The 24,021-nt window shown below is 39.2% G+C and overlaps 1 protein-coding gene across 1 annotated transcript in view; it reads right to left on the reverse strand.

Moving 5' to 3' along the window:
- LOC150091656 (arrestin domain-containing protein 2-like) overlaps positions 1 to 20,045 on the reverse strand; it is a 149,741-nt gene extending 129,696 nt beyond the window's left edge. The window contains exons 1-2 of the mRNA XM_090369152.1: positions 19,945 to 20,045; positions 16,047 to 16,170 (exon numbers count right to left, since the gene is read on the reverse strand). Of these exons, the coding sequence (XP_090225278.1) occupies positions 16,047 to 16,170; positions 19,945 to 19,968 (148 nt within the window). The 5' untranslated portion in view covers positions 19,969 to 20,045. The remainder of the gene's footprint in view (positions 1 to 16,046; positions 16,171 to 19,944) is intronic.
- Between the last annotated feature and the right edge of the window lie 3,976 nt (positions 20,046 to 24,021).

Below are 24,021 nucleotides of genomic sequence, written 5' to 3' on the forward strand. Positions count from 1 at the left end.
GCAATATGAATAGAGTGGGTAACGGGAATCGGTGGTCGTATATTCCCACTGCGAAGCAACTTGGATTTAGAACTTTTACTTGAACTGCCTATAAAACGACTACTCCTTGAATCGCCGAAGGAAGCCTGACAGAAAAACTACTGAGCGTGAAAGTGCCTAAGGCCCAGGTTCGATGGTATTTACACACTCATATTGAATGAGACTTCGAAAGAGTAAGTGAAGCTATTACTGTTAATCATGAAGTAAGCACTGAAATCAGCCGTGATCGCCTTGGACTGGGGAAGTCCAACTTCCAACGTCTCAGGTAACTATAGATCGGTCAATTTTTTTTTCAGTGATGGGGAGGGCCACGGGGTCTATAGCCAACGACATTACAGGGTCATCTTGACTGGTGTAATATCCAAAATGGATCACAACAAAGGGAAAATTTTATTTGATCAATCTGATAAACTACTATAAATGGTCACGCGAGAGTTGGACGTTAGAAACAGTTTTGGCAATGTCCTTTGCAATGCATTTTGCATAGTCCCACATGTGGGTGATTAAAAGCTGGCGCATACTGGGATTATGGCCAGTATCCTAAGCTGAATCGAGGGATGGTTGCAGTAGGGAGGAGGCGAAGGATTGTTACAGACAGTCATTTTTCAGAATGGGTCAGGATTCTTCCAGGTGGGATCTCTCAAGGTTTGGTGCTCGATCACCCTTGTTTTTGGTCTTCTTGAATGATAACGAATAGAATAAACGGTACAGTGTTGAAATTTAATTTGTAGATGACTGTCGGGAGGGTGGTTAACAATTCATCAGGCTGAGCTGCTTTAGAATGATTTTGAGAGGCTTTGTGGATAGTCGGAGAAATGGCAGTTACGTTTTAATACTACTAAATGTACGGTTCTACATTTGAGAAACAGGAGGGACAGTCAGTAAGCAAGTCACACAAAGTAATTTTAAAAAGGAAGCAAGTTGGGAACTAACCTGAACATAGCATTTATTTTTCAACGTAACCGCCAAAATTACTTCATTTATAGACCTGTCCCATCGTGTTATCAAATTCTGGAAACCCGCTGCTCAGAAATACGCCGGTTGCTGTCATAACCAGCGAAGTACATAATTTGCAATCTCTGTATCCAGGAAAAACATTTACCACCAAGCTATTGTTTAAGTGAATTAAAGAAGTGGAAATCGCGAAAGGTGAGGTCAGGAATGTGGAGAGGATGACCAAGAAATTCCTACCACAAACAATCAATGGCCTCTTTCGTTGCACGTGCTGAAGCCTTGCGTTATCATGAAACAGCAGTATTTTACATATCCATAGGCCAAAACGTTTCTCAGACTTTAGAGATTCCGCATTCCTAAAAATTTGCTAATAAAAATGACAAACTGAAAAAGCTGAAAGAACTGGAGTCCCTATGCTTTCAGAAGTGTGCAGTACAATGCAGCATTCATTCCCAGGCTTTTGAAAAAAAATAATCAAGAATTCCATGACAGTCCCAGAAAACAGCATCACCTTCTCTGCTGGGAATGAATCAGACTGCTTCCATTGCATTTATGCACACGTGAATTTCAGTTGAAATTAGTAGACCAACAATTCGCCCCATGATTCCAATTCTGGCAATGCAGTTGTTAAAAATGGTGTAAATCGCTAATTACAACAGCAACTGACGTCTTTCTACCCGGAAGATTTCCAGATGATGACAAGGCGATGAGATAAGTGAACCGCAGCGAAACTACAAATTCTGGCCCTCCCGGCAAGATTCACGAAAGGACCCACTCGTGCTCTTGAATATCTAAATCAACCACAGGAAGTTATGGTAGATTTAGCAATGGCGGAGAGGTTCTATGGTTGCGATATTTAGAACCGACCCGTCATGGCACGCATGCCAGGGTTAACAATGCCAAGGCATACAAAGTGAAGTAAACTAAAAATTGCACGGAAAGCACCTTCTTTCTGTACTAACTTTTATCATTTGCGAATTTGTTAATATCAGCATCAAGTTTGTAGACCTGGGAGAGCATCTGAAAAGGGAGGAATCGATCTGTCAGAAACAGTCTCAAATTCCTGGTGGTCGACTTGGAGTAGTTCGCAAGGCAGAGATCGGGATTCTCCAGCAGCATGTATCCCAAATGGATGGCTCGGAGATAAGTCCCGCAACCATTTTCACTGTGATGACCAACCTCCGTGAATCAATAAGCTCGGAGAGACGAGGAACCCCCTCCCCCCCATAGCATTTGATAATGCTGTAGTTCTAGCTTGTGGCGGAAGATTGGATTTTCAATTGGCCCATTTGGGTATCCAATATTCAGATGCAGTGAGAGGCTTTTTAGTCGTTTAGGTGGCTGAGGCTCAGACTTCCGATGGGTACAGTAATGGTGAGTATATAATCGTTCTGATGTATTTCCTGATTATTTTGGGATCTTTAATGTGCAACAGATTTTGTTTTGTTGCCCAACGAAGACTCGAACCCGTGAGGCGAGTTTATACAGCTGCGTATTAAAACGGATTTTAGGGTCAAACATTACACCTAAATCAGAATGTGAAGTAACAACAGGGATTTGAATGTTACCAAAAGTGGGAGCAATCACAGAAGGATTGGTCTTCAGAGAGAACATCATTATCTTGGTCTTCCCGGGATTGATCGTCAGGCCAAAGTGCTGCAGAAAGGATGCGATTTCCAAAAGCCTATTATTAATGTGGTTAGTGGTCGTGATGAGGTTGGGACAAATCCCGAATGGGGTAAGAATCTTAAGGTCATCTGCGTAGGAGATGATTTTTTGGTTATTCCGCACCAGTGGGGCAATAATTGTTGTGCACAACAATCCAGAGAGGATACCCCCATGGTACTCCAGCGATAAAGTCCTCCAATGTCAAATCGCAACAACCTCTTACGGAGAGAGCAGATATAAAGCACAGCATGTCTCCCTTGATGTTATAATATGATTGTAAAAGCCACAAACGAGAAGGGACATTCACAGCATCAAACGAAGAGTCAATATCTATGTCAGTTATGGCAAGTTCGTAATTGCTTTCGAACGCTGCTATTATGGCATTTGTAGTTGCGGGGAGATTTGTAGTCGTCGATCGCTGTGAGAGAGCAAAGTGAATCTGGAGGCTTTTCTGCCAGTATTTGTTGGGTGAGGACTGGTAGCAGCATTTTTTCCAATAACTTCATAAGTGTTGAGGAGTTAGAACTGGGCGGTAATGTTTAATTAGCGATGGGTTACGGATTTTTGGTGTAGGCCTGACAGTATAGCTGTTCCAATCAACTGGAAAGGAGCGGGTGTTCAGGATGTCATTGTAGATAGAGAGCATGGTTTAATAATAAAAGGGCTAAGGCACTTAACGATGAATTGGAGAACATTATCAGCTCTTGCATATTGATAGCTTTTATAAGTTGAGGTGAAATCATAGCAGTGAAGGATATACAGATAAGACATATGATCTGGCATGTCAAGTTTTGGGGGAAAGCACACTTGACGGTTGAAATCTCGTAATGTGGTCTATCCATTGGTCAGGATCAATAAGGATTTGGTCGCTAAAGCACCAAGACGATAAGGAATTTTTCGCGTATGAAGCAGAGCATTGAAGAAATTAGCAATCCCTGATTTTTTGTCTGTTGAAATGGGCCCATGCTTTTGAGTACAAAATTCGATCACCAACATCGTTTGTCTCCTTCTAAAATTTGATTGTAAAAGCCACATGGAACAAAGACCACAGCCTGAGGTCTTCGAGTGGGGGTTGATTTTAACGTTCTTGGAGGCGGAAAAGTTTACAACAGTATTAATCTAGTTCGTAAGAATGGTTGTTGCAAGCGTGACCTCACCACTTCGAGGACATGCCAAGGAATGAGTGTAGCAGCCATAAGGCATTTTTCAGTATTTAGAAAATTTGGGAAGACGATTGTGGGCGTTTTTCTCCGCTTATAAACAGATTCACACGACTTATGGACAGTTTCTTTGCGTGGAGGCAGTAAAATTTGTGAAACAAGAGGGTGATGATAGGAGTTAAAATATGTTTCAGGAGTGTGACACAACGTGCATTGTGTGGATGAGAATACCACAGAGTCTTCCTGAGGAGGCAGTAAACCTGGGGGTATGGTAGTTTCGCCATTCGAAGCGTATTATTTTTTTTTTTCGATTACATTGAAAAATAAATGCTTTCTTCAGGTCCGTTTTCTGCTTCTTTCTTTTTTTTCCCCTCACTCTGTGGCTTACTAACTCTCCCTCACAGAAATAAATACAAAAAAGCGCACTCGCGCGTAGCACGGTGGATATAATCAGCGTGCTCTTTACGCCAGGTGAAAAAGCCTGGGTCGTCAATTATGCGAAGAATTGTTATAGGCCTTTTTTCACGTGGCTGAGTTAGTCGGTCTTAGGTGAGGTGTGCATGGTTTTCGTTCCAGGAAACTAGGTTTTTTTTTGTCAGAAAACATGCAAATAGGCCAAAATACATGAAATTTGAGGACACAATATACCGTTGCCTCATAGCCTTAGTTGCTCTGGCATATAACACACACACACACACACACACACACACACACACACACACACACAAATTGTACATTTGGATCCGGTCTTCCTATTATATAAGAAACGCGTTTAAAACATTTTCAAATCATGTTACGTATCACTCTGAATAATCCAGCACAGAAAGTTAAAATTCAACAGTTTTAATTTCATGGATGATGCCCATGAAATTTCACGTTGAAATTTCATGGGCATGATTCTATGCACTTTAATTATACGTCACCAGAGGGAGGCAATGACCGGTTCAATGTTTCTTAGAACGTCTTTACATACGAGAAAATCAAACATGTAGTTTGTTTCCTGTGTATTGTGTAAAGAATAGACAAAGTCTTTTTAAACAGAAATGGATGCAGAAAGTAAATTAATAATAAACCTAAACCATAGAAGTCTATCAGCTAACCGTTTACATCGTTGGGCAGAATAAAATGATTGTCCATGAGAAATAGCCAAACCTCATTTCATATTTCTGTTGTATATTTTACTCATAGAATACCTAAATGATCCAAGAATTCCATTTCTGCCGATTTATCTCTTTATAAGAAGCAGCCCTACAATATTAATACGGGATGAAACATTTCGAACAAATCGGTTAATAAAAAGTACATAGAAATATAGAATAACAAATATAGAATAATAAATAATATTAACCATTTTAGTTCGCGTGCCTTTCGACTAGAATCAATTGCTGCGTTATTCTGACTTCTCATCGAGTCTCAAAGTAAATTCTTTGGCGAGGTTAGCCCTCTTTTCTTAGTATTTATCACACGAAGTCCTTTCCCAGAATAAAAATGGAATTTTTAGTAGGGCATAAAATATTTCACAGCGCGTGCAGAAAAAATATTTTTCTTTTTATGTACCAGTGCATTGTCTTCCGTTACCGTTGTAAGTAGGGACATTACGGTCATGACCTCATTGAGTCTTCTAGGTTCGTTCCACCCTGTGTTTCCAGCGATATTGTGGCAGCTACCTGGAACGCCCACTGCTGCTTTCACACCTAACCCTCCATAAATGGACCCATCAGTCATTTCGCGCTTTTGGCACAAATCCGGCCGCCTTTAGCCACGAAGAGTCATACAGAGGGCGTGGTACAGTAATGGACGTGTGTGGAAAGAAATATGGGCACACTCTCAAGATGACAGCTGTGTATTAGCGATAAGGGAGCCATGTGCAACTGGGGAACATATCCTAATCCCTTATTTGGGCGAAGAGATTGGGTAGGAAACTTTTCGAAAGAAAACAGAAAACTCTAAAATGCGAGCTATTTTTATATAACATTTTGTAAAAAAATAGAAAAAAAAAAACGTTCTTCTGACAAACAGTTCGGGAAAAATTAGAATTAAACAAAAAGTTCATAAGTTGCAGGTTTTTTTTTATTTTAACTAAAATCAGATAGCATTTGTTTTTCTGATCTGGGTGCAAGAATATTTACTGATGCTATCAAGGCAGTGTTAGGTGGGTTGGAAAACTGGGGGAATACACAGAATAAGAGATTAACAATAGCTTCAGACAGGGATGAAAGTGATTCTTGCACTGCTTCTGTTGGAATGAGCAGCAGCCTTGAAAACAAAGTGTTGGTAATTTCAAGGACTGCTGTGAGTCACCATGAAACAATGCTAGGAGTACAGTAAATACATTTGATGAATTTGAAGTGCTGGTCAGGACATCAAAAGCGGATACTGTTGGAATATCAGAGACGTGGTGTCATACAGATACAAGGAATGCAGAATTGGAATTTGAGGAGTACAATGTGAACAGAAAGGACGGACAGGATATGAAGGGAGGAGGGGTTATGCTGTTAGTTACGAAACACATAAAATCTAAGGAAGTGCAGCCAGTTGACATGGGTGGACAGTGCAATGTTGAGTCAGTTTGGTGTGACATAAACACTGGAGAAGCAAAAATGAGAGTAGAAGTGTGTTATAGGCCTAATGACTGTAATGAGTACAACGAACAATTGTGCAGAGAAACAGAGCGGGCCAGTAAATCAGAATGTTTTATAATGGGGGATTTTAACTTCCCAGATATTGACGGAACTTGTGGCTTGGTCACTCGCACGCTAGCAAGACTTTTGTGGATTTATTGGATGACTGTTTTCTACAGCAGCATGTTCGAAAGGCAACCAGAGGGAGCAATACTCTTGATCTGATTATCAGCAGTGATTATTCATGCATTAAGAATCTGTAGATAAAAGACCTACTAGGTGGCAGTGACCAGATGTTGGATTTACTTCTTTTTTTTATGAAAACTCCAAACACGAGAAGTATTAGAACCTCCGAACATGAGAAGTATTAGAACCTCCAAACATCAGAAGTATTAGAACCTCCAACCCAAGCACGGTACTAAGTACCGTGCTTGGGTTGGAGGTTGGAGGTTGGAAAGACGAGAGAAGATATTTGTTGACATTAGACTTGAACATCTATAGACTGTAATTTTCAGGAAACACGTGTGAAGGAAGGTTGTTCCAGAAAACGGCACTTGAATGAATAAACGAGGAAGATGAAAAGTTGGGTCTGTGAGTTTGAAGTTGGACAGTAAATGGATGTTGGCTAGTGGCGGCACGTGTTCGGACTGTTTTGAAAGAGAGAGCGGGAATTATAGAAGAACAGTGCCCATGGAAGTATCTGTAGAAAAGGCATGCTTTTTTTTTTTTTTTTTTTTTTTTTTTAGGAGCATTAGCAACTAAGGCCATATTGCTCCGGGGATATGCGGTGGTCATTCCCTGACCTTTCCGCATCCTCCGTATTTGGTGGTCACGGGCTCGAACCCCGCTCTAATCAAGAAGCGTGTGCTACGCACTGCTGCTCCTGCCCACCTGGCTACGGAGGCGCCTCAAAACGCATGCAGCAGAAACAGTACGTCTATGAGACAGAGAGTGGAGGGACTCTGTTAGAGAGGAGTCATTAATTAACCTAACTGCCCTCTTCTGAATGGAATCTAGAAGCATGGGAGGGGTTTTGCGGCCACCGCCCCAGATGTGGGACCAATATTCTATGGTAGTTTATGGTCCCAGATGTGGGACCAATATTCTATGGCTGTTTGGAAGAAAAGTAACGCCGAGAGCGAAAGAGAAAACCAAGTTTTTTAGATGCAGAGGAAGCAATATTTGTAATGGGCTTTTTCCAAGAGAGATTAGAAGTCAGGTTAATCCCCAAAAGAGATATATCAACTTCCTAGAATTCGGAGTGTCACCAAAGATATGCATAGAAGAATCCTTTTTGCGAGATATAAGACAAGACTGAGTTTTAGAAGGATTGAAATCAACTAAGTTGTCTTTGCCCCACTGGAGAATTACCTGGAGATCGGCAGTTAAGGAATTGGTAGCAGATATTCGAGAAGTTGAAGCTGATTGAGCAGGGCAAGATTTCTCAAATTGGAAAGTGAAATGCAATGTGCTATCATTGACAAAACTATGGATAGGATTTCCAGTCAATGGAATAAGGTCATTAATATATAAGAGGAAAAGAGTGGGGGAAAGAACTGAATTTTGCGGGGGACACCAGCATTAGTGGAGAAGTTAGAAGACAGAAGGCCATCTACCATCACCCTCAGTGAGCGATCAGAGAGAAAACTGGATACCCAATTACAAAAAACAGTTTGCAAACCATAAGATGGAAGCTTGTTTAGAAGACCTTTATGCCAAACACGATCAAAAGCCTTTGATATGTCAAGAGCAACTACTTGTGTTTCACCGAACCTTTCCATCGAATTAGTCCATAAATAGGTAACATAAGCCAGAATATCACCAGTGGATCGACACTGATGGAATCCATACTGGCGATCGTTGATCAGACAGAAGGTTTCTAAGTAGTTTAAGAGTTGGTGGTTAATTCATTTCTCCATTACTTTTGAAAGAGTAGAAGTAATTGCAACGGGACGATAATTGGACGGGAGGGACTTCTCACCCTTTTTAGGAACTGGCTGGATATGAGCAAATTTCCAAGCAGAAGGAAAAATACCTTTAGAATAAGAAAGTGAAAAAAAGGCGGCAAAGAACAGGAGTAAGTTCAGGAGCACAGGTTTTGAGGACAAGTGGAGTAATACCATCAGGACCTGGAGCTTTCTGAGCATCAAATTTCGTCAAAATCCTGACATTCTTTTGACGGTAGACCACAGGAGGCATTGAATGGAGCGTATTGGGAATGGTGGGAGGTGTTTTACCAAGATCATTAATACATGAGTTGGAAGAAAAATGGGATGCTAGCAGGTCAGCTTTATCCTTGGCTGAAGTGACAACAGAACCATCTGGTTTTGACAGAGGTGGGAGCAGAAATGGGCAAGAGTTGCGGCCGATAGCTCTGCCAAGAGACCAGAATGCTCGGTTATCATTACGACTAGAAACAAGTTTTCTATTCTTAGCCTGTTCAAAATCTAGTTTGGAGTGATTAATAACTGCTTTACAATTGTTGCGAGCTTTGGTGTAGGCAGAAAATGAAACTGAAGAATTGGAACCAAGCCAATTACGATATGCAACATTCTTCTCTTGAACAGCCTTAGCACATTAATTGGAAAACCAAGGTTTAGATAAAGGACGAGATTTTAAAGTGGAGTTTGGGATAAAGGATTCCATTCCTACAAGAATAATTTCACTAACACGATCTGAGCAAACGTTGACCTCAGAAGTTTTGAAACAGTAATCCGACTAACGAAAAGAAGAAAAGAAATCTCGCAGGTCATCCCATTTGGAATTCTTGTAATGCCAAACAACACGAGATTGGGAAAAGCTATGAGATAAAGCTTCCATTGGAGAAGAGACAATCACCAAGTTGTGATCTGAGGTGACTAAAGGACCACTCACTTCGACCGTGTACTTAGAAGGGTTGTTTGTGAGAAAAAAGATCAAGCGTGTTGGCTGTATGATTAGGACTGTCCGGTATTCTGGCAGGTAAATGAACAATCTGTGCGAGGTCATTAGTAATTGCAAAAGCCTCAGCATCTCAACCAGCTGGTTCAGTGCGACTAGAAAACGGAAGCCAGCTGGAATTGTGAACATTAAAATCACCAAGGAAAACTACCTTACTGTTAGGAGAGTTGGACTGGAGAAAGTCAAGTTGCAAAGAGACGAAGTCAAAGAGCTCCAAGTGACTAGTGGAGTTGGGAGAACGGTAGAGACAACAGATGAATTTGACACAATGAGGTAGAGAGATTTTAAGCAAGAGAAGATCGAAAAGAGGAGATTCCAAATTACCAAGTCTGTGATAGGGAATATCGAAAAGGAGTAAATGCACAAGTACCACCTTTGAGGCGAAAGGAATCATACAGCGAATAATTTGGGCATCTGAGATGAGCAGTAGTTGAATCAACCGATAACTGAGATTCTGTCAGAAAAAGTACATGGGGTTTGGCAGACTGCAAGTGGAAATGGACATCGTTGAGATTAGAATTGAGACCACGTATATTTGTGAAATGAACAAGGAAGTGTTTGGGAGGTTTAGATCTTTTCGCAGATAAGCTTGCTCTATTAGTTTGACAATTCATGGTGTATTCAATAGTAAGAAAAAGTGGGTGGGACATGCTGTATGAAGTAATAAAATTTTTGGATATGGCGTACACATGGCAAGAATATACCCAGATCCTTGACATAACGTGGCCCTGACAATGCCCCCCGCATACACACTACTCGGACTTCCTCCAGTCACTATCTGGCAGAGTTGAGGTAGCACGATTATACGCTAGCTGATCCAGAAGCCTCCTAGAGAGTTACCAATAGGTTCGGTCGGGTGTACTAACTAGCGGTCGGCCTGCGAAGACTTAAAGATGTAACAACCATCAAGAGTAAAGGGAAGGGTTTTTGCTTTCGTAAAGGTGACTACGGTGGTCTGAGACAGTTTTTAAATTCTATACAGTCGGACCAACTAATGATGTTACCATCAGCAAATTCTAAATGAGAAGCATTCAACGAATTAATCATAGAAGCTACTAGGTGTTTCATATCAAATAAGAAATATTCTTCAAGTTTAGGCCAAAATGGATATCATATGAACTGATGAGACTTGTGGCCGAGAAGGAAAATGCATGGAATGCATATAAATTTGATGCCTATAAGTTTTCAGGCGACACAGAAGCCTATAATACATATGAACTAGTCTAATGTCACAAAGCAGGTTAGGCAAGCGAAGGCTGATTACGAGTAATCTTTGACGAATGATGCAAAGAAAAACAGTAAAGACGTCTTTATTTATGTAAACACTAGAATTAGAAGCAAGAGGATGAATCAAATTGGTCCACTCGATATGGAAGGTTTGACTCGATACAGAATGAATTGTTGATGGTTCTGATCAGATCGCTAACAAAATGAGTATTTTGCATCTATATTCACACATGAGGAATTCTTTAGGGAGGGGAATACGGGAAGAAGTAGAAATTGTTGAAGAACTTTAAGAAAAGCTCTAACAGGGAACTATATCAATTTATAATAATTAGGAGGAAAGTGATGAGAAATTGTTGAAGTTAAACATGAGAAATGCGCCTGGAGTGGATGGGATGTATCCAGTTATATTAAGGGAGGCAGCGAAGGAAGTAAGTAAACCCTTAGCCATAATTATCAGAGAATCCGTGGATTCAGCGGAGGTCCCCACAGAGAGGAGACGTGCGAATGTATCCCCAATTCACAAAGGGGATCAAAGGGTGGCACAAGTAATTACAGACATGTTTGCTAAACTTCTGATAAGAGGAAAATAATGGAGTCACTGGAAAAAGAAGTAATGCAGGATCATCTAGACAAGGCCGCAATTATACTTCAAACAGAGCATGGGTTTGTTAAGCAGAAATCTTCTTTGACCAATTTGATCGGTTACTACAATGTTTTCACAGAGGAACTGGACGCAAAAAATAATTTTGATATCATAAACTGTACTTGGATTTCAGGAAAGCTTTTGATACAGAATTAGACCACTGTACAAATTAGAGCAGTGTGGCATTAAGGAAAAGTTGCTGCTATGGATAAAGGGATGGTTGAGTGAAAGAAGACAGACGGTAGTAATCAATGGACATAGCTCTTCATGAACTAATATTAGCATTAGTAGAGACATATGATGCAAGAAATACCTGTCCAGCTCAGCCTTAAATTTATTTAGGCTATCAACTTCCACAACAAAGGATGGAAGTCTGTTCCACCAACCAACCACCCGCTGGCTAAAGGGAAACTTCCGCACATCTATCCTACATCTGTCTTTCCTCAATTTGAATTTATGCCCTCTCCGGTGATTATTCTGAGCAAGAGGAAAAATCCCATCAGTATTGAGCATGATCCAACCATTCATTTATACACCTCAATCAGATCACCTCGCAGGTAATCTGATCGCTAGTCTCCAGATACTGTAATTTGCAAAACTTAAGCCTTTCTTCATAAGGGCAACCCTTTGTTACATTCACTAATCTTGTTGCCATTCTCTGTACTCGTTCCAACAGCCTACATCCTTCTTAAAATGAGGCCTCCAGACCTGTATACAGTACTCAAGGTGTGGCCTGACCATCGCCTTATATATGAGGATAAAAAAAAAAGGTAAAGTGCAGCCATTATCAACCCACTGCAGGATGGAAGCCTCCTCAACAATTCATGCTGAGGGAAATGGACCATAATCTGCCACGCTGGTCCAGTGCGGGTTGGCAGATCGACCGTATTCAGCAGTCAGGGGCTTAAACCCCGGTCTACTCAAAGAGCGTGTGTTACTGCACTCCCGCTCCTGCCCACTCGGCTACTCACCTCCTTACCCCTGTTAGAAAATTTCCTGTATATCATTGACAAGACACTATGAGCCACTCTTGCAGACCGTCTGCACTGCTCAGAGAACTTCATATCTGCCTGCACAATTACCCCCAGATCCTTTTCATTCTCTACCACTGTCAGTGTAGTACCACAGAGTTGATACGTCACTCTGGGGGTTGCCGCTTCCCATATGCAGTACTTTACATTTGTCAATGTTAAACTTCATTTGCCACCTCTCAGCCCATCTGCTCAACTTTTCTAGATCCTGTTGCAGCAGCGTACTGTCATTAGTGTCCTAAACAACCCTGCCAACCTTCGTATCGTCTGCAAACTTGGACATTAAGCTTGATATACCATCATCAATATCATTTATAAATACTGAACCCTAAGGGACTCCACTAATAATATTAGTTCACGATGAGCAATCTCCATTGAATACCACTCTCTGTCTTCTCCCACTCAACCATCCCTTTATCCATAGCAGCAATTTGCCTCTAATGCCACACTGCTCCAATTTGTGCAGCAGTTTTCCATGTGCAACAGTATTAAAAGCCTTTCTAAGATCCAAATATATAATATCAAAGTTATTCCCTGCAGCCAGTTCTTCTGTGACTGCATCATAGTATCCAATCAAATTCGTCAGGCAAGACTTTCCCTTAACAAACCCATGCTGTGTCTGAATTATTGCTGCAGTCTTGCCTAGATGATCCTGCAATGCATCTTTAACCAGTGCCTCCATTAATTTTCCTGGAACAGAAGTTAAACTCACAGGTCTATAATTACTTGTGTCAGCCTTTGATCCTCCTTTGTCAATTGGGGTCACATTTGCACATCTCCAGTCCATGGGTACCTCCCCTGAGTCCAAGGAAACTCTCATAATTATGGCTAAGGGTTTGCTTACTTCCTTTGCTGCCTCCTTTAATATAACTGGATAGATCCCATCCACCCCAGGTGCCTTTCTTGTGTTTATCTTCAACAATTTCTCCTCCACTTTACTCTCAGTTATTACAAGATTATCTAGTTTACTGCCAGAGTTGAATACACCTCTGGCATTCCCCTCGCTGAATAACTCCTCATGTGTGAATGTTGATGCAAAATATTCATTTAGTTTGTTAGCTACCTGAGCAGGATCATCAACAGTTGAACCATCGATATCAAGTGGACCAATCTGATTCATCCCCTTCCTTGTGAGAGTTTACATAAGTAAAGAACTCTTTGCTGTTTTTCTTTACATCCTTTGCCAAAGATTTCTCGTAATCTGCCTTCGCCTGCCTAACCTCCTTTGTAACTGGGTTACAGACCAGCTTATATCTATCATAGGCTTCCGTGTCATCCATTAATTTATATGTATCCCATGCATTTTTCTTCTCTGCCATATGTCTCATTAGTTCATCTGACATCCATTTAGGTCTAAACCTTGAACAATATTTCTTAGTTGGTATGTAGAGCCTAGTAGCTTCCAAGATAAATTCTTTGAATGCTTCCCATTTTGAATTTGCTGTTGGTAACATCATCAGTTGGTCCCACCGTATAGAATTTAAATACTGTCTCAGACCATCGTAGTCGCCTTTACGAAAGCAAAAACCCTTCCCTTTACCCCTGATGGTAGTTACCTCTTTGACTAAATCCCACTTCAGCACACTGTGAACACTGCCACCTAGTGGTTCCTTTATCTGCAGATTCTTAATGCATGAAGAATCACTACTGATAATCAAATCAAGAGTATTACTTCCTCTAGTTACCTCCCGAACATGCTGATGTAGAAAACAATCATCCAATAAATCCACAAAAGCCTTGCTAGTGTGTGAGTGACCAACCCACAAATTCCAGTCAATATCTGGGAAATTAAATCCCCCATTATAAGACTCTCTGATTTACTGGCCCACTCTATTTCCCTGTACAGTTTCTTATTATACTCATCAGAGAAATTAGGCCTATAGCACACTCCTACTCTCAATTTTGATCTCCCAATGCTTATGTCACACCAAACTGACTCGACACTGCACTGTCCAGCGATGTCGACTGGCTTCACTTCCTTGGATTTTATGTGTTTCTTAAGTAATAGTATAACCCCTCCTCCCTTCCTATCTTGTCTATCCTTCCTGTACACATTGTACTCCTCAAATTCCCGTTCTGCATTCCTCATATCTGTATGACATCACGTCTCTGATGTCCCAACAATATCTGCCTTTGATCTTTTCAGCAATACCTCAAATTCATCAAATTTATTTAATGAATTTGAGGTATTGGTGGTACAGGCCACTAATGTTAGGAGTATACATACACCAGTTCCTATTCTTAGCTACCCTAACACAACCCATGTGTTTACTTGTACCGCAATGACTCCCAGCAGTCTCTGAAATACCCTGCATGTTGTTTTCCAGGCTGCTGCTCATTCCAATTGAAGCAGTGCAAGAATCATTTTCACCTCTGCCAGTGGCTACTGTTAATCTATTAGTCCTTGTATCCCTCCAAGCTAGCAGTTTTCGGACCCACCTAAAACTGCCTCGATGGCATCAGCAAATATTCTTGCACCTTTTCTATTTAAGTGTATCCCATCCCTGTAGAAGCAGTCTCTCCTGTTAACAAGTACAGCCCAGGCTGAAAAAAATTCTACCCCTTGAGCCCTGCACAATGTTTCCAGGGCCGAATTGATCGACAAGGCTCTCATCATATACTCCCTCCTATCGTGTCTGAGCAGAATTGCAGACACTTTCAAATTCAACCCTAATTCACGGCTTTTTTTTTTCAACAGTGACCTGTTGAAAAAAAAGAGTGCACTGTAAACCTAACACTGCATTATGAGTGCAGTGCCTCAGAGTTCGTTGTTGAGCTCACTGTTGTTTTCTATATTTATCAATGATATTGATGAAGATATATCAGGCTTAATGTCCAAATTTGGAGATGATACAAAGGTTGGAAGGATGGTATTGACAGTATGCTTCTGCAACAGGATCTAGAAAAGTTAGATAGATGGGTTGAGAAATGGCAATTGAAGTGTAACATTGATAAATGCAAAGAACCGCAATCGCAGAGTAAAGTAACAACTGTGTGGTACTACACTCAGGGCAGTGTAAAATGAAAAAGACTTGGGGACAATTGTGCAATCAGATATGAAGTTCTTTGAGCAACACAGGAATTTTGCTAGCAGGGATAACGAGATGATTATCCCATTGTATAAGGCAATGGGACAATCACCTCAGGCCACATCGTGAGTACTGCATACAGGTCTGAAGTGTCATTTTAGGAAGGATGTAGATCTGCTGGAACAATTATAAAGAAGTGCAACAAGACTGGTAATGGGAACAAAGGGATGCTCTTACCAAGAAACGCTTCAGTTCTGCAAGTCGCATCGTCTGGAAACTAGGCACCTGCAAACTGATATGAGTGAGGTGTTTAAGGCTTCGAATGGCTTGAGCAAACTCACTACTGATGGAATTCTTCCTCTTGCTTAGACCACACACACACTTGAGTGGGCACAAATTCAAATTGTGGAAGGATGGTTGTGAATAGATGTGCCGAAATTTGTCTTCAGCCAATGGGGGGTGGGGGTTGTTGGAACAATTTTCCATCTGTTGTTGTGGAAGTCGATAGTTTAAATAGATTTAAGGAAGAACTAGTTTTAACCTATTAATTCCCTCCAAACTATTGGAGGGGATGAACAGGTGAAATGGGAGGTGTCGTTTTTTTTTTTTTTTTTTTGGCTGATGCTGTGTAAGCTTGCTTTCTTGCATTATTTGCCACTGCTAATGCCAATTTCGAAGACACCAGAATTAATGTTAAATAAAACAGAACTTAGATAGGTTCAATAGACACCAACCTTTCAGTTTGAAATTTTCTATCGTGTCCAAGATTACATGACCCGTCAAAGTTTCTCCGGCATAATACATCTCCTTCTCAAGTCGGATGTCAAATTCTCGGATGTAGTCCATCGAGCTTAAGGTCTGCAAAGGAAATAATATAAAAATAATTACTTTATGTCAAATACTGACAATATAATAGTAACATTAAAGAAAACATTATATATGAATGAATCCCATAAACACAGATATAATATTGGCTATCGATATTTATTTTTTTATTAAGTTACACCACATATAACCGTCTTAGGCTTGCTAACCATCCATTTTGTTATAGTTGGATAACGTACGTGTGTGTGTGTGTGTGTGTGTGTGTGTGTGTGTGTGTGTGTGTGTGTGTGTGTGTGTGTGTGTGTGTGTGTGTGTGTGTGTGTGTGTGATGTTACAGATATAACCAGGCTGTGGGCAATGAAATTGATAGCTTGGTCTGTCTTCCTTCGACCGTTATCTGTTACACAACGACGTATGTAATCTATCAGACCTTAGCAATTGTTAGCGGCCATCTGTTAACACGTGCAAGCCTTCAATATTAATTAAATAAACAGAAGTTGGTTCTGCTTCTGTACTAATTCGTTGATTCATGAAAGGAAGTGATGCAGTAATAGCGAGAAAGAAATTTTTGTTCAAATGCAAAAAAAAAATCATGAAAAATCCCTTTAATGACGATCACCAACTCTGTAGTTGACTATAGATGAAGAGAAATTTACTGAGATATTCTGAATCGTAGATAAGTTTAGCTAGTCTCAAACGGAAGATCTTCATTTTCTCGTTTTGTTTCCTTTCTTTCAATAGACAAACCAGCTTTGGAACAACACATAATTTACAGACACAACACCCTGGAATCTCGATCTGAGGTCCATGCCACTAATTAAAAATGACTGCAACGACCCTAGCTCTTTCACTTATTTACCAAGTGAGGGCGCTGTTGTTGACCTTTCCTAGTTAAGGAAACAATTTATTGTTTTGCACTCTCACTTCTTATCACTGCAGACTGGCTCATGAAATGGTGCCCGACAAAGATTTTCATACACTGTTAGAGCTTCTAAGGATTGTTTATGGATCTCCTTTCAGACAGCTCGTGCTCTGTTGGCAAGGTAACAGCAAAATATAGTCTCTCCGTTATCGTTCAGATGCTAAACTCCTGCATATATTACGATGTGAGAACCTTACGCGCTGAAGATGCACGAATATTAAATGTTACTGAGCTACAAAGTGATTTAGGATTGTTTTAAAAGACAATAACCTTAATCACTTGTTGTTCCAGATTTATTTTACACAAAACTTAGTTAGTGTGACATACAATAAATCCAGTGAATATCGTAGTTTATAAAATAATCTTCATAATATCTTAAGTACACTGGTTAGTTTAATTCTACATAACTGATTGCAAAAAATTAAACTGAAATTTTCAGTTTCGTCAACTGAAAATTTTGTTGTTGGAAGCAATTTTTTCTAATAATGCGAAATATGAATATTAGGATGGTAAATATACTCCCATGATAGCCGTTTTGTATTTTAGATCATGATGAAAATCAATGATGGACCATCTTTGCGGAAAATAACTCCTGAGCAAACAGAAGATAAATCTCATTACCCGAACTTATTTCATATTTGTATTGCATTTTGTGAAAACACTGAAGAACAGCGGTGAAATAATGTGGCAGGTCAAACTAGGAGTTGTCATGGTAACTGTGGGGAAAAAGCGAAGTGACAGTCAGTTTCTGATTTGTATTTATTACTTGAGTAGACATTGAAACGGGGATAGATCGAGGGAAAAAACTAACAAAGAAAAAAGTATCATTTATTGGTATTTAAAAGCAAATAATACTGATATTTGAGGTTTCAGAATTTATATACGTGAGAAGGTAGCAAGACAGCTAGAATCAATCTTCCTTAAAGGATATAAAAGAATGACAAGCACGGAATTGTGGTTTGATGTGTTCCAGAGGAGTTCGATTAAGAAAAGTTCATGGCTGGCAAGATGATGGATTAACTCTAATATCTGTGGACACAGTAATTGAAATTCTCTGGAGATTTCATGCTGAGTTTGAAACAAATAATGCTCTTCCATCTTTCGTGCAATACTAGATCACTTTTGGTTTCGCTGCCGTGTTCCTTATACGATCAACAATGAAACTACATCTAGTAAGAATAAATAAATAAACTGGAGCTGAGGAAAAGTGGTTCGGAGGAATATCAGCTGGACAGGAAATCCAATTACTGTAATAACACGATGAGAATCCCGCACTTCAATTCTGACGAGCATCATGTAATAACCCTAAATGGTAGCTAAAGAAACCAAGTTAAGAATATAAAGTTAGACAATTCGAAAAGACAATTACTTCTTTCAAGATCAGATCTGCTTAGTCAGAGTGGTGACCTCTGGTGTCGATATCGTCCAAGAAATGTCGGCAAATTTTTTGATTTTTTACATAGTATTATTACAAAGGCAGATTTAAGGTTATTATTATTATTATCATTATTATTATTATTAGCTATATAGTGCAAGGAAGCCTGAGGCTTATGCTGCACCAGCCAGGTGCAGCATAAGGAACAGAAGTAGTCTTTAATTAGACTCGGTGGAGAGGGGGGCTGAAAAGTGGCGCAAATATTTCATTTTACTTTGACTGAAAGTAAAGATAAGGAAAGTGTAATCGTGCACCATTTCAAAATGTTCAGTTACGTATGTATGATGTACAAAACGTTTAAGTATCAGATCATACCAAAAATTAAATACTATAAAAAGCATTAAATGCATACTTTGGCTGTGTGTGTGTGTTGCGGAGGGGGGGGATGCTTTCAGCCCAGTCTGTAAAAAAATTGTATCAGATATCCATATTTCACAAAACACTGATTATTAAAATCATTATAACAATCTTAGAAAAAAAGAAAAAAATTTAAAAATGAACGGGGGGGGGGGTGAAATAAGGAAGGATAACAAGAGAAGAATGGAAATGGTAGAGAAATAGCCTGAGAGGGAAAGACAAAATTATACGCCGGCAGGAGCGGAGAATGAGTGAGCTAAACACAGACAGAAACAGATAGATAGATGGATAGATATACAGAGAAAAAGAATTAAAAAGAATGACAGACTAAAACTGACAAGAAAGAAAGAGAGAGAAGACAAGAGATATATAAAGATAGAAAGAGACTGAGAAAAAAGAAACAATAAGGGATATATGAAGTTGCACAGAGAAATAGATTGCAAGACAAGTATAGACAATTAGAAAGAGAAAAAGAAGGGAGAAGGGTCGGGGAGAACGGATAGGACGAAGAGATGAGGAGAATATGAATGAATAAATATTTCAGAATACTGGGAAAAGATTTATGCAGTGTTTTGGTGAATCATGAAACTAATAGAAAGGAAAAAAGTGTAAATATGAACATTTCTAATGTTACGTGCATTTCAGAAGCGAGGTGGAAATTTTGGGATTTAATAAAAACTTTTTTATGATGACAAGTTTAGTAAAATACATGAGTGTCAATTAAGAAGACCAACTGAGAAGCATCTTGAGATCTGCATTTCAATGCTGAACATATCCAGTATTTTTAAAGGGAATGCGGAAAGAACCAGTATTAGCCAATGAAACTCCAGATGGACAAAATACAAAATTTTAGGTCTTACATTTGTCACAACAGAGAATTCTGAGACTAGGATTCAGTCTATACTGAAAACATTACAGGGTATTTCATTTTTGAGAAGTATATATTTCTGGTGTTATTAGCTAATTCAACTATGTTTTCTGCATCCCCTTAATCAGAACTCCTCCTCATAGCGGTGTTTGAAGTGAACAAATTACAAGTGAATCCTTTCTTTACTCACCCACATTTACAGGAAATAAATAAAAATTTATTTACCGCACGACGCTTTGTTGAACTCATCACGTGGCCACATCCACTTGCAGAGACTTAGGAAAATAAGGAATGAAACGGTAAATATCACAGACAGCAGCGAAGAGATTGAGAAGCTGCAATGAACAACATAACAGCATAAACTACGTCATGCATGGCGCCACACTTTTAATTTGCAATATCAGCACACACAGGGACAAATCCAGTTATTAAATTTGCATGTTAAAAAACAACATATGCCATGCTTCATATACGCATACAACATAAATGCATAATACTGCACACAGAATTCATTATCCACAACATATATTTATTACTGCACACAGAATTCATTATCCACAACATATATTTATTACTGCACACAGAATTCATTATCCACAACATATAATCATGCATATTTGCACCATATCATTAATTCATTAAAATAATTCAAATAACTGTAGCTTAGTGAGGAATGTTCATTTGTTACGACTTCTGTATAATTGGAAATATCTTTGGTACAGTGAAAGGCAAAGGCAGAAAGGCACAAAGCGAAAAAAAAAAAAAAACATCGTTCGCTGCAATACATTATTCAGAAGGCATTGGCCGAGAATGTTGCAGTAAATGCAATATTGATAAAACACGGAGCATGCGATAAAAGATTAATTCATCCTGTGGCTAAGCATCCGCAGTAGGTGAAGAAGAGTTGGATAAGGTTTGCCAGTTTCTTTTCAAGGGTTAATGAACTGTAAGTCAAACAGGCAGTTATTTGTAAATCACCTAAATTATTTACAGTGTGGAGTGTCAGAAACAGTTGCAAACACGTATTGAAAATAATATGTATATTAACAGACTGGCTTGCCCCCCGAGATTCTGCCAGACACGACAATTTTTTTTTTACAAACGATATAATGTAAGCAGAGCTCATTGCCCCTGCAATCATAACATCCCATCATACATCTAAGTATTACAGAGAAGTCGTATTTGTTCAGTGGCCGTCAATCACTATCCAAAAAAATAATTATTCTATTTACATTAAACTAGAACATATTTATCTTGTTTATATTTAATTAATTTATTTAAATCAATCACAAAATTATGAAACCAGCTTAATTATTTATTATTACCATTTATTTAAATCGTTAATAATCAATTATAGTTGTTTTTAATGATGCGTTGATTGGTAACGGTGATCCGCGGGTTAGTGGGCAACCCACAACCACACGCTGGTTGACTGTCTAATTAAGTGCCAGAAAATTAGGATATAAAAAAATCTCGTATGTTGCGCAGATGAATAAACATGGAACTCCAAGTGTGTGAACTGTTTGCTAGATGGAACTGTGATCGGAAATCGATTTTTCATTCAGAATTTTGAACAACTCATCGTAAGTTGGGGAAACCACATATTTACCAGCTCAGGTGCGAATATAATAATAAATGATTAAGAAACTAGTTAAACAAAGCGCCTTAAATATTTGTAAAAGATAATTTTTAATTTTTTATTAATTTCTTTAGGAGATAGTGTGGCAACTCTTATGAGAAACGAAAATCTCTGACTGAAAATCGTTAAAATAGCATAAATACAATTTTTATTAATAAATGTTATTAACATTTATCAATAAAAAAATCATAGTTCATACTGGAGGGAAATAATACGGAAAGGTTTTAGTGAAATATCAAAGTTGAAGTCGAGGCATCAGATAAACCTCTTTCAATACCAGAGAAATCTTGCACTAAAACATGTTCAGTATTCCGTAAACAAACAAATTGTCTCGTATGTGTGTGCGTGCGTGCGTGCAAGACATGATCGCCACAAGTTAGTGCCAACATTATGTCGCCCGAAGCGAGGTCGTTGAACATTAGCTTCTTTCTCACGGATAGCTCCTTGTTAGCACACTTCTTGAAACTTGACGATTGCAATCTCCATAGCAACACTCCACGCGCAGTTTCCAGGCTGCATATCTAGTGAACCGAAGTGACACAACTACAAGGAGCTCCTCATGTTTTCTAGTAAGCAAGCAGCACAACATATCCCCTGGCGTCCATTAAGATGATTGGGGAGCAAGATTATGAAATCAGATATTTACCCTTGATGGAGACAGATGCACAGAATCCATAATTAAAGGTGAAGTACGGACAACAGTGTCGACACAGATAACATCACTCGCTCCATCTATTAAAACTCATACTTAATTCTGCGGGCGAGCTAATAGTGCATTAAGAATGGCTTGAGAAAGAGAGAGTGGCGGTACCTTTCATCTGTTTACAGTACAAAACTGATTAATTTTGATAGATTACATTTACTAATTTTGATACCATTTGATTTTACCATGGTAAAAAAAAATTCTAATTTTGATATCGTGCGATTTTGATACCAGCGTTAAGAATGACTTTCGAACTATTTGACCCCACTAGACTATCTTGTAAGAAAAGTAGGAGTGTAAGATTTGTGCTACTCATCACAGAAATTTAACAAAAATTCTCGAATTTCTTTGAGAATTTCCGAAGCAAAAGACAGCTACATTAAACGTTGATTGTAACATTTATTGATAAATATTATAGTTCAAACCGGAAAGAAATAATATGTATTTTTGCGCAAAGTTTAATTAGGATTGTTGTAATCATTACTGAGTTGTGATTACAATATTCGGTTGCAAACTTTTGCTTAATCCTGGTAAACATTTTTAGGTCCTGCTATTGCACCTGATTAATACTGTTAGGACATGCGACACTTTCAAAACAATTGTGTATGAATATCTTGGGTAAAACATAGAATTCTGGAATGCACAACTTAGGTCATATGCATCACACAATGAGCTCTTCTGGAAGAATGACCAGAGTCGTTATGGAGCTCATGTAATTCACCATTAGGGCAGCGATAAAACAAAGCAAAGTTCGAATCCAGTCCACACAGCAGAAACTATTTTCAGATTTTTTCATATTGTTAATGAGTTAGTTGGTGAGTGATGCACGTAGTTCCCATTTGGATTTTTTTTAGCAAAACAGGAAAAATGACCATAGAATACACACAATTTACAAAAAGAACATACAACGCAGAGTTATCAAATAGCATTCACAATTAGTCTTAGAATGGCTAAATGATGCAAGGAAGTAAACTTTTTTCTACATCTGTTAAATAAAAGGAAAGAATTTTCCCCAATCACTCATACTTTCCCCATTGCAAAAACTGACTATCCAATCCACTTTGAACTTTCAAAAACTCTCCGGCCACTATGGAAAGCAATTTATTCCAGTGACATATGAGTGTAACACGCTGCCCGAAAGCAAACTTTGTTCCGGATTTCTGTTACTCCTACCAGTGAAAACATACCACGCTCGTTCATTTTAGAGATCCCCTTCAGGGCTTTATATACCCAAATCGGAGAGATCCTCTTAGTTCCCCCCCCCCCCTAGATATCCGGTTGCCAAGCGTTGCATGAGACACCTACGCCGTTCTTCATATGGTCATTGAGTACTCCTCACCAATCTGATTACTCTTATTTGAATCCTTTCTAGACGTTCTGCGTCTTTCTTCAAGTCAAGTATAGCTTCCAGACCTGAACACAACATTCTAAATGTTGTCCTTATATAAAGGGACAATGACATCCTTTTCTCTACTTGCGAAGATCTTACATATCATAGGCAGGACGCCACGCGCTTTCCCAGCTGCTTGCTTACATAGTAATGGTAGTTATGGTAGTTACCTCAAAGAGGTAACTACCATTAGGGGTAAAGGGAAGGGTTATTGCTTCCGTAAAGGCGACTACGATGGACTGAGACAGTATTTAAATTCTATACAGTGGGACCAACTGATGATGTTACCAACAGCAAATTCAAAATGGGAAGCATTCAAAGAACTTATCTTGGAAGCTACTAGGCTTTACATACCAACTAAGAAATATTGTTCAAGGTTTAGGCCAAAATGGATGTCAGATGAATTAATGAGACATATGGCAGAGAAGAAAAATGCATGGGATACATACAAATTAACACGTGACACAGAAGCCTATGATAGATACAAGTTGATCTGTAACCAAGTTACAAAGGAAGTTAGGCAGGCGAAGGCAGATTACGAGAAATCCTTGGCAAGGGATGCAAAGAAAA

This window comes from Mastigoproctus giganteus, chromosome 1 (assembly GCF_048544385.1).
Source record: "Mastigoproctus giganteus isolate SK-2022 chromosome 1, ASM4854438v1, whole genome shotgun sequence".
In the NCBI taxonomy this organism is placed as follows: Eukaryota; Metazoa; Arthropoda; class Arachnida; order Uropygi; family Thelyphonidae; genus Mastigoproctus; species Mastigoproctus giganteus.